The sequence below is a fragment of the Nerophis ophidion genome, linkage group LG25 (assembly GCF_033978795.1).
Source record: "Nerophis ophidion isolate RoL-2023_Sa linkage group LG25, RoL_Noph_v1.0, whole genome shotgun sequence".
In the NCBI taxonomy this organism is placed as follows: Eukaryota; Metazoa; Chordata; class Actinopteri; order Syngnathiformes; family Syngnathidae; genus Nerophis; species Nerophis ophidion.
The window spans coordinates 7,622,089-7,635,946 of record NC_084635.1 but is presented as its reverse complement, the minus strand read 5'-3'; the positions used below and the strand labels follow the sequence as shown (position 1 = coordinate 7,635,946).

Here is a 13,858-nt window from a genome sequence, read left to right as displayed (position 1 = left end):
TCGGTTAGATATAATTATTAAAAATTATTAAAATGAAGAGTAAAATTCTGCTAAAATTTGAATGGGCCTTATACCCTATGTCAGGGGTAGGGAACCTATGGCTCTAGAGCCAGATGTGGCTCTTTTGATGACTGCATCTGGCTCTCAGATAAATCCGAGCTGACACTGCTTGACACGATAAGTAATGAATAATTCCGCTTGTAATCACAGTGTTAAAAGTAAAGTTCAAAATATAAAACATTCTCGTGCATTTTAATCCATCCCTCCGTTTTCTACCGCACCTGTTCAAGAAGTTGCGTTAATGGTAAAAAGTTCTTTATTTATTATTGATTAGTGTGGGGCCTGCCCTCCTGAGGTTTCTTCAGACCACCAAGCACCGACCTGAGAGCCTGTTTCAGGGTTACAATATTGTTTTATTTTTCAATAAGTCTCTCAGTTGCTTTCCAGCAATTGTTTTTTTCTCTTTCGTTCTCGCTCGCACTCTGGCTCCAGCCCCAACCCTGTCTCTCCTCCTGGCTGCTGCTTATAACATAGCGACAGGTGATTACATAACAAGGCCCAGGTGGGCTATGTACACACCTGTCGCTGATTTCGAGGCCGGTCCTGGCAACACCCTGCTTCGCTGCAGGCCCGCAGGCCACGCCCCCTCCACAGTTAGCTTCAGGATAACAATGTTATTACAGAGAATAACAGACTTATTATACTCTATAAATGTTGGTTTTACTTAAAAATGTACATGATTAGTTGTGTTTAGTGTAAAAAAAAATATTATATGGCTCTTACGGAAATACCTTTTAAAATATTTGGCTTCTTGGCTCTCTCAGCCAAAAAGATTCCCGACCCCTGCCCCATGTAGTGGAAAAGTGGGGCCCCCAAGGTCGAAAAAGGATTGAACTGGATGGATCCACGTACCACAAGTGGTACCCTTACCACAGTTTGAGAATCACTGTTGTAGATTTTTCAACTAAAAGTGTTTTGCAATTGGAGTTGAATGATTTGAAATGCGCGGACGATGTTCAAAACAAACGTGTCGAAATATTTGGTGGCCTCATTCATACCCGATGAGTCAGCGCTCCTAATCGTTCTCGCTGCCTTGGCAACGACCGGCTTTGATTGACTGAATGATTGAAACTTTTATTAGTAGATTGCACAGTTCAGTACATATTCCGTACAATTGACCACTAAATGATAACACCCCAATACATTTTTCAACTTGTTTAAAGGCCTACTGAAAGCCACTACTAGCGACCACGCAGTCTGATAGTTTATATATCAATGATGAAATATTAACATTGCAACACATGCAAATACGGCCTTTTTAGTTTACTAAATTGCAATTTTAAATTTCCTGCGAGTTTCTTGTTGAAAACGTCGCGCTGCACCACTAGCGGCTAAAAGTCGTCTGCTTTAACCGCATAATTACACAGTATTTTGGACATCCGTGTTATAAATGAAGTTGATTTGATTTGCTGAATCTTTTGCAATTTGTTCATTTAATAATGGAGACTATAAAGAACAATGCTGTTGGTGGATTGCTGCCTTCTTTAGCACCGAGACACTGCCGGTGTTTCTTTGTTTGTTGTGAAGCTTTAACACAGAGCGGTCAAGCGAACATGTTTTCTCAACGTCAACCAGCATGTTTTTGGATGGGGACATTGTGATATGTATCTTACCGGGGACATCAGTGGATTATTCATCGTCCTGCAGCAGCTGTCAAAAAAGGCAGCTGTGAGCTTCACCGCAGCCATCTGACCTCGACGTATGTCTTTACAATCTTTAAAATCTCACTAAAATACTATTAAAGCAATAAGCGGATAAGGGATCTTCCAGAATTATCCTAGTAAATGTGTCTAATTACATCTAAAAACGCTCACACTGCCGCCGCCCGGAGCCGTCGTTTTTTTTTTAGTCCTTCACTATCAATATCCTAATTCACGAATCTTTCATCCTCGCTCAAATTAATGGGGAAATTGTCGCTTTCTCGGTCCGAATCGCTCTTACTGCTGGTGGCTCACATTATAAAAAAAATGTGAATATGTGTGGAGCCCTGCAACTCGTGACATCACGCACACATACTTCCGGTAAAGGCAGGGCTTTTCTATTAGCGACCAAAAGTTGCGAACTTTATCGTCGATGTTCTCTACTAAATCCTTTCAGCAAAAATATGGCAATATCGCGAAATGATCAAGTATGACACATAGAACGGACCTGCTATCCCCGTTTAAATAAGAACATCTCATTTCAGTAGGCCTTTAAGTCGGCGTCCACGTAAATCAATTCACAGGGTCTTGTGTTTCGCCGTTGCCGTGCAGGTTTCGCAGTCAGCTCGGGCATTTTTACACCGAAAGGTCTTTGTGAAACACTGCAGGTAATGCTAGGTTTTGGAAAACAAGGTGAAACTAAAGATGAGTGAATGAGGCCTTGCGCAATAAGCGTGGGAAGTAGTGGAGCTGAACGAGACCGGACGCAACCGGAATATGGAGATGAACTGTTGATCTTGATGATCACATTCCAGTCAGGGTAGACTTTTGGTCGCCAAAGTCATGTCGAAAGGGTCATATTACAATTTTTTTATTCTACATTTAAAACACCTTGTGGTCTACATAACAAGTAATGATGATTCATTGGTCAACATTTTGCATAGAGTATGTTTTACAGACCTTTTTCAAGTCTCTTCAGGATGTGACGTTTTGTGGGTGGTCTTATCTACGTGCCTCCACTTTGACTGCGTCTTCTCCCCCTTGTCCACGTTGTAGTTTTTGGCGCTTCCATATCAAGTCTAGTGACAGATTAAGTTCGAACTATATGCAACCTTGTATTATAAATGGCAACAGCGGATGATGTGGGTGCATGTATGAGCCAGTCTGCCCCACAACAAGAGGGTAGAGAAAACAAAGGAGATTATTGACGACAGCGCGGACTACAATGGCGGACGCGCGCAACGCATTTTGGGTAAAATTTATGTGGATAATCCGCTCATGTCACCAATAGCAAAAATATCGGAAATTGGGTAAATGCTAAACAACTCGTTACCGGATGTACAGTATGAAGGAAGGCAAGGGTGTTTCATGAATATCTCCACAAAGCCTCCATGGTTTTATTTCAAATTTTCAAGACTTACATACATCCCAAATACACAACAGCAGGTAAAAAAAAAATGTTTTTGCATAATAGGGACCCATTATTAATTATTCATTTAAATCTTGAAATATAACATCATAAATAAATATTCTCTATATCAAAGGGTTCTTAACCTTTTTCAAATATTACCACTGAATCAGTAACCTTACTCTTGATTTTAATCGTGTTCAATAATTATATCTAACATTTTTTTTTTACAGTTGAACAGGATCAACCTTGTTAAATGATATGAAACCAGGTGTTAATCACAAGTATTTTTTTTAATCAAGATTTTCCAGCAGGCAGAAGACATTAAAACAACGTTTAGAACTTGTTGAATTAGGCCCTGACGTTGAGCAACCCAAACATAACGTTAAAACAACATTCTTTTTGACGATGTTTAATCAATGCTGGGTTCTGGCGTTGATTCGACCATTGAAATCTGGTCATTTCCCAGACAATATTCTAAAACACAAATACAATGTTGAAACAACATGCTTTTTGAAGACGTTTAATCAATGTTGGGTTCTGACGTTGATTTGACCATTGAAATTTGGTCATTTCCCAACCAACAACGTGGATCCAACGTTGGAAACCAACGTTGTCTCGATTTACATATACAACTATTTTGCAACATTTTTTTAAAGTCAGTTTTAAAGAAGATATATGTATAATAATCAACGTTGTTTGAACGTTTTGTGCCTGCTGGGTTCGGTCATGCTGATTTAAAATAAATAAATAAAATGATTAATAAAAACTGATGAAAAATAAATGTAAATACAATTACACAGTGCTAAATTATTTACATTCTCATTATATTAATAACAAATATTAATCATGTAAATATTTTTTAACTAACCTGTCATTAGAGTTCAGGAGCAAAAAAATACAGCTTCAACAATTTAGTCACATTTTTTGCGCTTAAAAAAACGTACTGATGACTTTAGCTCCAAAATTCTTCTGTTTGAGATTGTCATTACTGCCACAGGTGGTGGAATAGTGTATTACAACTGAGTAAGCCGTGCGGCCCAAACAACTGAGAAACAGTTTTGGTTAAGAAACACTGCTCAATGTCCGCTTTTCTCTTCATAATAAAAAGGAAAGGCCAATTTCTAAAAATTTCTGTCTGAGTCACCCGCACTGGGTGTGCCACAGACCGAAGCACACTTCCACTCACACATGAGTAATAGCACGGGTTAATCATTAATGTCACACCTTAACAAAGTAGACAAAACGAGTTTCAACAAGAATACCCGGCAACAGTTTGGCGCCAAATCCCCCCCCAAAAACTTTCCATGTCAAGTGAAGTAGGTCAATATTTGTGCTGATCCTTGTGTTTTTCCGTCCCTGTGTCCCAGCGGAGACCCAAATTCCCATCAAAGCTGAGGACGATGTGTTTCCCCAGGCTGTGAGGGATGAGTTCCTCGTTGAGCAGGTCTTCGTCCACTCAGAATCACGGCAAGAAAACACAACACCTCAACCGTCCAACCAAAAGTCCTCCGGCGCAGAGAGTCGAAATCAAACCCTAGTGGAGGACAGCTTTGAGAGCAGTGCGTCGGGTGACAGCGACGAGGAGCTCTCTGGTGACTATTCAACCGCAAGTCCAAGCGACAGGTCTGCCTCATCTACCACTGAAACTGCTCCCTTTGGGTGGATCATTTCTTCTGGGCCACAAGCAGCTCCCTCGAGTAGCACCGCAAGTCCAAGCCCACCTACCCACACTACTGACGCCCCTTATGTCAAGTCCGAGGAGAACGAGATCCTAAACCGGTATTCTACTACACACCCAAAATCATCCAATGACAACATTGAGGAGCTCTCTGAGGACTATACAAACACGAGTCCTAGCGACCGGTCGGACTCATCTACTACGGAAGCTCCTATCTTCGGATGGGTCATTTCTTCCGGGCCACAAGGAACTCGATCAAACCCACCTTCTCAAACTACCGACACCCCTTTTTCTGGGTCTGAAGATAACGATATTCAGTATTCTACTAGACAACCAAAAGCATCCAATGACAACATTGAGGAGCTCTCTGAGGACTATACAAACACGAGTCCTAGCGACTGGTCGGACTCATCTACTACGGAAGCTCCTATCTTCGGATGGATAATTTCTTCTGGGCCACAAGCAGCTCGGTCGAGCCCACCTTCTCAAACTACCGACACCTCTTTTTCTGGGTCTGGAGATAACGATACTCAGTATTCTACTAGACAACCAAAAGCATCCGATGACAGCAGTCAAGGGCTCTTTGATGACTATGCAAACACGAGTTCTAGCGACCGGTCGGACTCATCTACTACCGAAAGTCCTCTCTTTGGATGGATCATATCTTCAGGGCCAAAAGCAGCTCGGTCAAGCCCAGCTTCTCAAACTACTGACACCCCTTACTCTGGGTCTGGAGATAGCGATATCCCACACAGGTATCCTACTGGATACCCCAGGATGACCCTGACTAGCCCTCATGTTACATCATCAACTTTTGTGGGACCTGACTTGGTAGACGAGGGTTCAGCAGATGATGTTTTTGGCTCCGGACAGGGATATGCCCAAAAAATCAGAGAAAAAAAGAGACTCCTTGGCTTTTCACCTATCCAAGGTAAACATTCAATACTGGTTTGGGATATTTTTATTGATCAACATGAAATACTTCCGTTTGTGTTCCCCCAGGTGGTAAAACTCCCCATGTCCTGGAGTCTGAGGATTTTGCAACAACAGAGCAGCACAAAGGACATGTGACACCAGGTGTGTGTACAACAAATGCATTTGTAAACTAAGCACAGTCGTACCTCAACTTACCGACTAGTGATGCGCGATACCATTGATATTCTTTACGATTCAATACCAGGGGAAATTCAGGCTGGTATCGGCGATATAGATTGTATACTTCGTGCACATCTCAGTACATAAAGAATACAAGAAAATAGTTTTTTTGTTTTTCTTATTAAACTCTGAAGTACATTGAGGTAGTGGTACAAATAACAATATAGCCCAGCTACTAAAATAGGAAAAATAAAAAAAGGACACAATCATACAAAAGAAACGAAGATAGAGTTTCAAACAATAAAAAAAAAAAAAAGAATATACGTACAATAATAAGTACCGTATTTTCTGGACCACAGGGTACACCGGATTATAAAGTGTAGCGTGCAAGGACGGGAGAGGAAGAAATGTCAAAAGATGGAGCTAACTGTTTAAATGACATTCAGACTTTACTTAAATCAGTAACGGAGCGGCATCTCCTCATCCGTAGCTCACTACTGCACAATGCTGGAAATGTGAAAAAACGTCCGACGGTAACTCTCTAATAGCTAAAGTTTTGTGGGTGAATTATGTAAACTCACTACACCGGTAGTTTTTAGCGCTTTCATAGCGAGATATAAGTTAGAACATTACGCTACTTTATATTACAAATGGTTTTTAATTCTAAGAGAGACAAAACTCAAATAGAATTTAAAAATCCAAGAAAATATTTTAAAGACTTGGTCGTCACTTGTTTAAATAAATTCATTTATTTCTTTACTTTGCTTTTTATAACTTTCAGAAAGACAATTTTTGAGAAAAAAATACAACCTTAAAAGTGATTTTAGGATTTTTAAACACATGTACTTTTTTACCTTTTAAATTCCCTTCTCTTCTTTCCTGACAATTTAAATCAATGTTTAAGTAAATGTATTTTTTTTATTGTAAAGAATAATAAATACATTTTAATTGAATTTTTCATTTTAGCTTCTGTTTTTTCGACGAAGAATATTTGTGAAATATTTCTTCAAACTTATATGATTAAAATTCAAAACAATTATTACGGAAAATCTAGAAAGTCTGTAGAATCTAATTTAAATCTTGTTTCAAAGTCTTTTGACTTTTTTGTTCTGGAAAATCTAGAAGAAATAATGATTTGTCTTTGTTAGAAATATAGCTTGGTCCAATTTGTTATACATTCTAACAAAGTGCAGATTGGATTTTAACCTATTTAAAACATGTCATCAAAATTCTAAAATTAATCTTAATCAGGAAAAATTACTAATGATCCATTCATCCATTTTCTACCGCTTATTCCCTTTGGGGTCGCGGGGGGGGGGGGGGCTGGTGCCTATCTCAGCTACAATCGGGTGGAAGATGGCGTACACCCTGGACAAGTCGCCACCTCATCGCAGGGCCAACACTCACACTCACATTCACATACTAGGGCCATATATTCTTTTTTAAATTTTTTCAAACATATTACAATTAGCTAGTTTTTCTCTTCTTTTTTTCGGTTGAGTTTTGAATTTTAAAGAGTCGAAATTGAAGATAAACTATGTTTCAAAATTAAACTCTTTTTTTTCGTGTTTTCTCCTCTTTTAAACTGTTCAATCAAGTGTTTTTTTCATCATTTATTCTCTACAAAATACCTTCCGTAAAAGGAAAAAAAATGTACGACGGAATGACAGACAGAAATACCCATTTTCTTATATATATATTATATATATATTTATTTATTAAAGGTAAATTGATCAAATTGGCTATTTCTGGCAATTTATTTAAGAGTGTATCAAACTGGTAGCCCTTCGCATTAATCAGTACCCAAGAAGTAGCTCTTGGTTTCAAAAATGTTGGTAAACCCCTGATCTAAAGTTTTGGTGTGGTTTACTGGCGTCATATTGCAGTCCACACGTATTTATTATGTGTGACTGCCATCTACTGGTCACACTTATCACTACACCATGTACCATTGCTTCGAGGTTGGTAAGCACAACCAGAATTATTCCGGTTATAGGGCGCACTGTCCGTTTTTGAGAAAATGAAGGGATTTTAAGTGCGCCTTATAGTCTGAAAAATACGGTATTTATTTGTATAGCACATATAACAGACAAACAAGCTACAAAGTGCTTCACAACAAAATTTAAATATCAGAAATTACATCTTATATAAAAACAGTATAAATAAACAATACACAAACAAAATAAAAAACATAAAAAATCTTAGCGGCCCAAGAGTAGCTAATTAAAAGCCAAAAGAAATAAACAAGTCTTAAGGTTGCTTTTGCAGTAAACAGAATCAATTGAGCACAATGAGGGCAGAAGATAGTTCCAAAGCGTGGGAGCAGCAGCCTGGAAAGTTTGGTCACCTCCAGTCCTAAAACTGGAACTTTCAGTAGATTCTGATCCATGGACTTTAGAGCCCGAGTTAGGGTGTAAGACTGGATCGTTTGACACCCCTGGTGTAAATACTGATTGTGTAAATAACACTCAACAAAACCATCCGGCATTGACATTTCCATCATGCCTCATTCACAAGTTGTTTTTTTAAAAGAAACAATATCATACATCCGGTCTTTCCCAGTAGTCAGTTCAGTTTTTTTCTCAGAACTTCTCCTGCGTTTGAAAAGACTCTCTATGCCCTGAAGTGGTAGTAATTCCCAGGTACTGTACATCAGGATTTGGAAGTTTGACTCATGTTCTTTTTCCACCAAACCAGCGAATCGCTATCCGGGGTAATTGCTTTTTCTTCTTAGTACCGACGTACTTCGATGAACATATCACTTGTAGCTGATCGGCGATGGTGTCCTGACAAAACCTGCATGTCGAAACCTAACTACCTTAGCTGGACGGAAGGAAAAAAAGCAGTTCCCACCAATCGCCTTACAGTTAGACAAGATTTAGATACTTTACGCCAATTATTTTGACTCGGGGAGCCAGATTTGGAGGAAAAAATGTGTCTGAAAACTAATACAAAACCCCTCAATAAAGTCTGAATGAATGCTAAATATGTAATGACAGACTGCCTTAAAAACGGAATGGAATTATATTTTTTCTATGAACGATAAAACCCTGAATATTGAAAAAATATGAACGTCACACCCCCTCTCAATCGACATATTTCACAATCAAGCCAAATGCAACAGACACAGCGAAATATGAAAGTGAAGGGTAAAAAAAACCCTCTACAATCTGATATATGTGATACATCACTAAACTTTAGAACTTTCTTATAAAAATCCACCTTTCCGGCTGGCCACTCTAGAAACACTCTGTGGAAACGCTCCCCACCCACACTGCTTGGCAGAGGTGGGTAGTAACGCGCTACATTTACTCCGTTACATCTACTTGAGTAAATTTTGGGATAAATTGTACTTCTAAGAGTAGTTTTAATGCAACATACTTTTACTTTTACTTGAGTATATTTATAGAGAAGAAACGCTACTTTTACTCCGCTCCATTTATCTACATTCAGCCCGCTGCTCGCTACTTTTTTTTTTAATCGATCTGTTAATGCACGCTTTGTTTGTTTTGATTTTGTCAGACACGCATTCTAAGTAGGATCTACACATGCCTGCGTTTCACCAATCAAATGCAGTCACTGGTGACGTTGGACCAATCAAACAGAGCCAGGTGGTCACGTGACCGTCACACGTAGAACCCGACATGTTGAAAAACTTATTGGGGTGTTACCATTTAGTGGTCAACTGGACGGAATATGTACTGTACTGTGCAATCTAATAATAAAAGTTTCAATCGATCAACCAATCAATCAAAAGTGTAAAGGAAAAAAGACACTTTGTATTTCAACCGTACTTCCCGTCAAAAGCCTAAAGACTAATCGCCCAGTTCCTGTCTTCACAATAAAAGCGCCGCTCCATCGCGCCTGCGCTAACAAAATAAGAGTCTCCCAAAGCCAGCGCAAACAAGCTAGCAAACTACAGAGTTTGCCGCCAATGTATTTCTTGTAAAGTGTATAAAAACCAATATGGAAGCTGGACAAATAAGATGCCAAAAACCAACGACTTTCATGTGGTATTAGACAGGAAGGAGGAACTTTTTTTCTCCTCCATTTGAAAACCGGGACGTTATCAGCACTATACTGTCTGATTCCAATCAATGCAAGTCATCAGAATCAGGTAATACACCAACTTATATTCTTGTCTTCATGAAAGATAGGAATCTATATGTTAAACATGCATGTATATTCATTAAAACACCTTCAACATGTCAACAAAAACGGCAAAATAAATAAATATAAATTATATACTGTATGTATAAATGCATATATATATGTATATATATGATATGTGTGTATGTATATGTATATATGAGGTAGATCACCTCGACTTGGTCATTTATTAAGTAATTGATAAACATAGAAAAACTTATTGGGGTGTTACCATTTAGTGGTCAATTGTACGGAATATGTACTGTACTGTGCAATCTACTAATAAAAGTTTCAATCAATCAATCAATCAATGAATGCCTACTGAGCCTATGGTGCTGTTGAGTTATTGTGGCTCAATTTGCCTTAAATTTTTTTATTTTCATGATTTATTATTTAATATATATTATTGTTTTAGTTGCTTAAGAGATATTCCTGGCTCTGAATTTGCTCATTGCTATTTTTATGTTTTTGTGCATTATTTGTTGCTGTAATCATTAAACAAACAGGTTACTCATCAGTTACTCAGTACTTGAGTAGTTTTTTCACAACATACTTTTTACTTTTACTCAAGTAAATATTTGGGTGACTACTCCCTACTTTTACTTGAGTAATAAATCTCTTAAGTAACAGTACTCTTACTTGAGTACAATTTCTGGTTACTCTACCCACCTCTGCTGCTTGGTGCCTCGTCTGACCTGCTGTGACGTAGATTACCATGGTAACTAGTAGGGTTGTACGGTATTGTACCGCGCATACTTGCCAAACCCTCCCGGATTTTCCGAGAGACTCCCGAAATTCAGCGCCTCTCCCGAAAACCTCCCAGGACAAATGTTCTCCCGAAAATCTCCCGAAATTCAGGCGGAGCTGAACGCCACGCCCCCTCCAGCTCCAGCAAGTTGGAAATTGACTGTAGAATATCAAAATTAGTGGTGGCGTGGGAGACCCTGCCCCAAGTGGAGGAGTTCAAGTACCTAGGAGTCTTGTTCACGAGTGGGGGAAGAGTGGATCGTGAGATCGACAGGCGGATCGGTGCGGCGTCTTCAGTAATGCGGACGTTGTATCGATCCGTTGTGGTGAAGAAGGAGCTGAGCCGGAAGGCAAAGCTCTCAATTTACCGGTCGATCTACGTTCCCATCCTCACCTATGGTCATGAGCTTTGGGTCATGACCGAAAGGATAAGATCACGGGTACAAGCGGCCGAAATTAGTTTCCTCCGCCGTGTGGCGGGTCTCTCCCTTAGAGATAGGGTGAGAAGCTCTGCCATCCGGGAGGAACTCAAAGTAAAGCCGCTGCTCCTTCACATCGAGAGGAGCCAGATGAGGCGGTTCGGGCATCTGGTCAGGATGCCACCCGAACGCCTCCCTAGGGAGGTGTTTAGGGCACGTCCAACCGGTAGGAGGCCACGGGGAAGACCCAGGACACGTTGGGAAGACTATGTCTCCCGGCTGACCTGGGAACGCCTCGGGATCCCCCGGGAAGAGCTAGACGAAGTGGCTGTGGAGAGGGAAGTCTGGGTTTCCCTGCTTAGGCTGTTGCCCCCGCGACCCGACCTCGGATAAGCGGAAGATGATGGATGGATGGGTGGTGGCGATATTTCAGTATCATCACTACCACGAACAAAAAACACCTAACTCAAATAAACTAATTACCAAAACATCGCCATTTTAAAATGTGACATGCCTATTTAAAAGAAAAAACAAACTTATAGATAATACATATTTGAAAAATATTACAATAGTATGTATTATAGTAGTTTTTAGGCATAATGTAGTAATTTTGGTCAGGATTTACCTCGGGCAGGAGGCTTTTGTTGGTGTCTCTTTTGGGATTATTTTCCGTCATGTAACAATAGGAACGTGGATATAGTTGTTCATGTTGCACACGGACGTCTTTGAGTGACGGAATGTAGAAGTTCAGACTTTACAGCCAACGATATGTAAGTCCGTGTCCGTACTTCTGGATGTCAAGCTATGACTTGGTTTAATCAATCAATCAATCAATGTTTACTTATATAGCCCTAAATCACTAGTGTCTCAAAGGGCTGCACAAACCACTATGACATCCTCGGTAGGCCCACATAAGGGCAAGGAAAACTCACACCCAGTGGGACGTCGGTGACAATGATGACTATGAGAACCTTGGAGAGGAGGAAAGCAATGGATGTCGAGCGGGTCTAACATGATACTGTGAAAGTTCAATCCATAATGGATCCAACACAGTCGCGAGAGTCCAGTCCAAAGCGGATCCAACACAGCAGCGAGAGTCCCGTTCACAGCGGAGCCAGCAGGAAACCATCCCAAGCGGAGGCGGATCAGCAGCGCAGAGATGTCCCCAGCCGATACACAGGCGAGCAGTACATGGCCACCGGATCGGACCGGACCCACTCCACAAGGGAGAGTGCGAAATAGGAGAAAAAGAGAAGAAACGGCAGATCAACTGGTCTAAAAAGGGAGTCTATTTAAAGGCTAGAGTATACAAATGAGTTTTAAGGTGAGACTTAAATGCTTCTACTGAGGTGGCATCTCGAACTTTTACCGGGAGGGCATTCCAGAGTACTGGAGCCCGAAATGAAAACGCTCTATAGCCCGCAGACTTTTTTTGGGCTTTGGGAATCACTAATAAGCCGGAGTCCTTTGAACGCAGATTTCTTGCCGGGACATATGGTACGATACAATCGGCAAGATAGGCTGGAGCTAGACCGTGTAGTATTTTATACGTAAGTAGTAAAACCTTAAAGTCACATCTTAAGTGCACAGGAAGCCAGTGCAGGTGAGCCAGTACAGGTGTAATGTGATCAAACTTTCTTGTTCTTGTCAAAAGTCTAGCAGCCGCATTTTGTACCAACTGTAATCTTTTAATGCTAGACATGGGGAGACCCGAAAATAATACGCTACAGTAATCGAGACGAGACGTAACAAACGCATGGATAATGATCTCGGCGTCTTTAGTGGACAAAATGGAGCGAATTTTAGCGATATTACGGAGATGAAAGAAGGCCGTTTTAGTAACGCTTTTAATGTGTGACTCAAAGGAGAGAGTTGGGTCGAAGATAATACCCAGATTCATTACAGAGTCGCCTTGTTTAATTGTTTGGTTGTCAAATGTTAGAGTTGTATTATTAAATAGAGGTCGGTGTCTAGCAGGACCGATAATCAGCATTTCCCTTTTTTTGGCGTTGAGTTGCAAAAAGTTAGCGGACATCCATTGTTTAATTTCATTAAGACACGCCTCGAGCTGACTACAATCCGGCGTGTTGGTCAGCTTTAGGGGCATGTAGAGTTGGGTGTCATCAGCATAACAGTGAAAGCTAACACCGCTTTTAATGTGTGACTCAAAGGAGAGAGTTGGGTTTAAGGTTGTTTCCTCGACGCAAAGGGAATTTGGCACGAGCGAGACGTGAATGTGAGTACATCTTTTTATTTTAACACTATAACTAACAAAAGACAAACAAAAGCGCTCACAATGGAGGTACAAAATTTGGCAATGGAAACAAACACTTGTACTATGGCATAAACTATGGACATAAACAAAATACTATAAACTATAAACAAAAACTTACATGACATGGAACTGTGAACGAGGGCATGAAGGTAGGAACAGCATGGGTAAGTGAAGATGCCAGGACGGAGACAGAAAAAGAATGACTTAAATAGCAGCTGTGATGATTAGTGAAAACAGGTGTGAGGCTGAGGACAGGGACGTGACTAGGAGACCAGGTGAAACTAATGGGTTGGCATGGAGACGAAAACAAACCAGGAAGTGCAAAGACAGAATTATATGTCCAAAAAACTAAACATAACATGACCAAACATGGCAAAAAACTAA

The 13,858-nt window shown here is 40.2% G+C and overlaps 1 protein-coding gene across 1 annotated transcript in view; it reads right to left on the bottom strand.

Annotated features, from left to right (window-relative positions):
* apip (APAF1 interacting protein) overlaps window positions 1-13,634 on the bottom strand; it is an 81,667-nt gene extending 68,033 nt beyond the window's left edge. The window contains exon 1 of the mRNA XM_061887394.1: window positions 13,593-13,634. Coding sequence (XP_061743378.1) covers window positions 13,593-13,619 — 27 coding nt within the window. The 5' untranslated portion in view covers window positions 13,620-13,634. The remainder of the gene's footprint in view (window positions 1-13,592) is intronic.
* Between the last annotated feature and the right edge of the window lie 224 nt (window positions 13,635-13,858).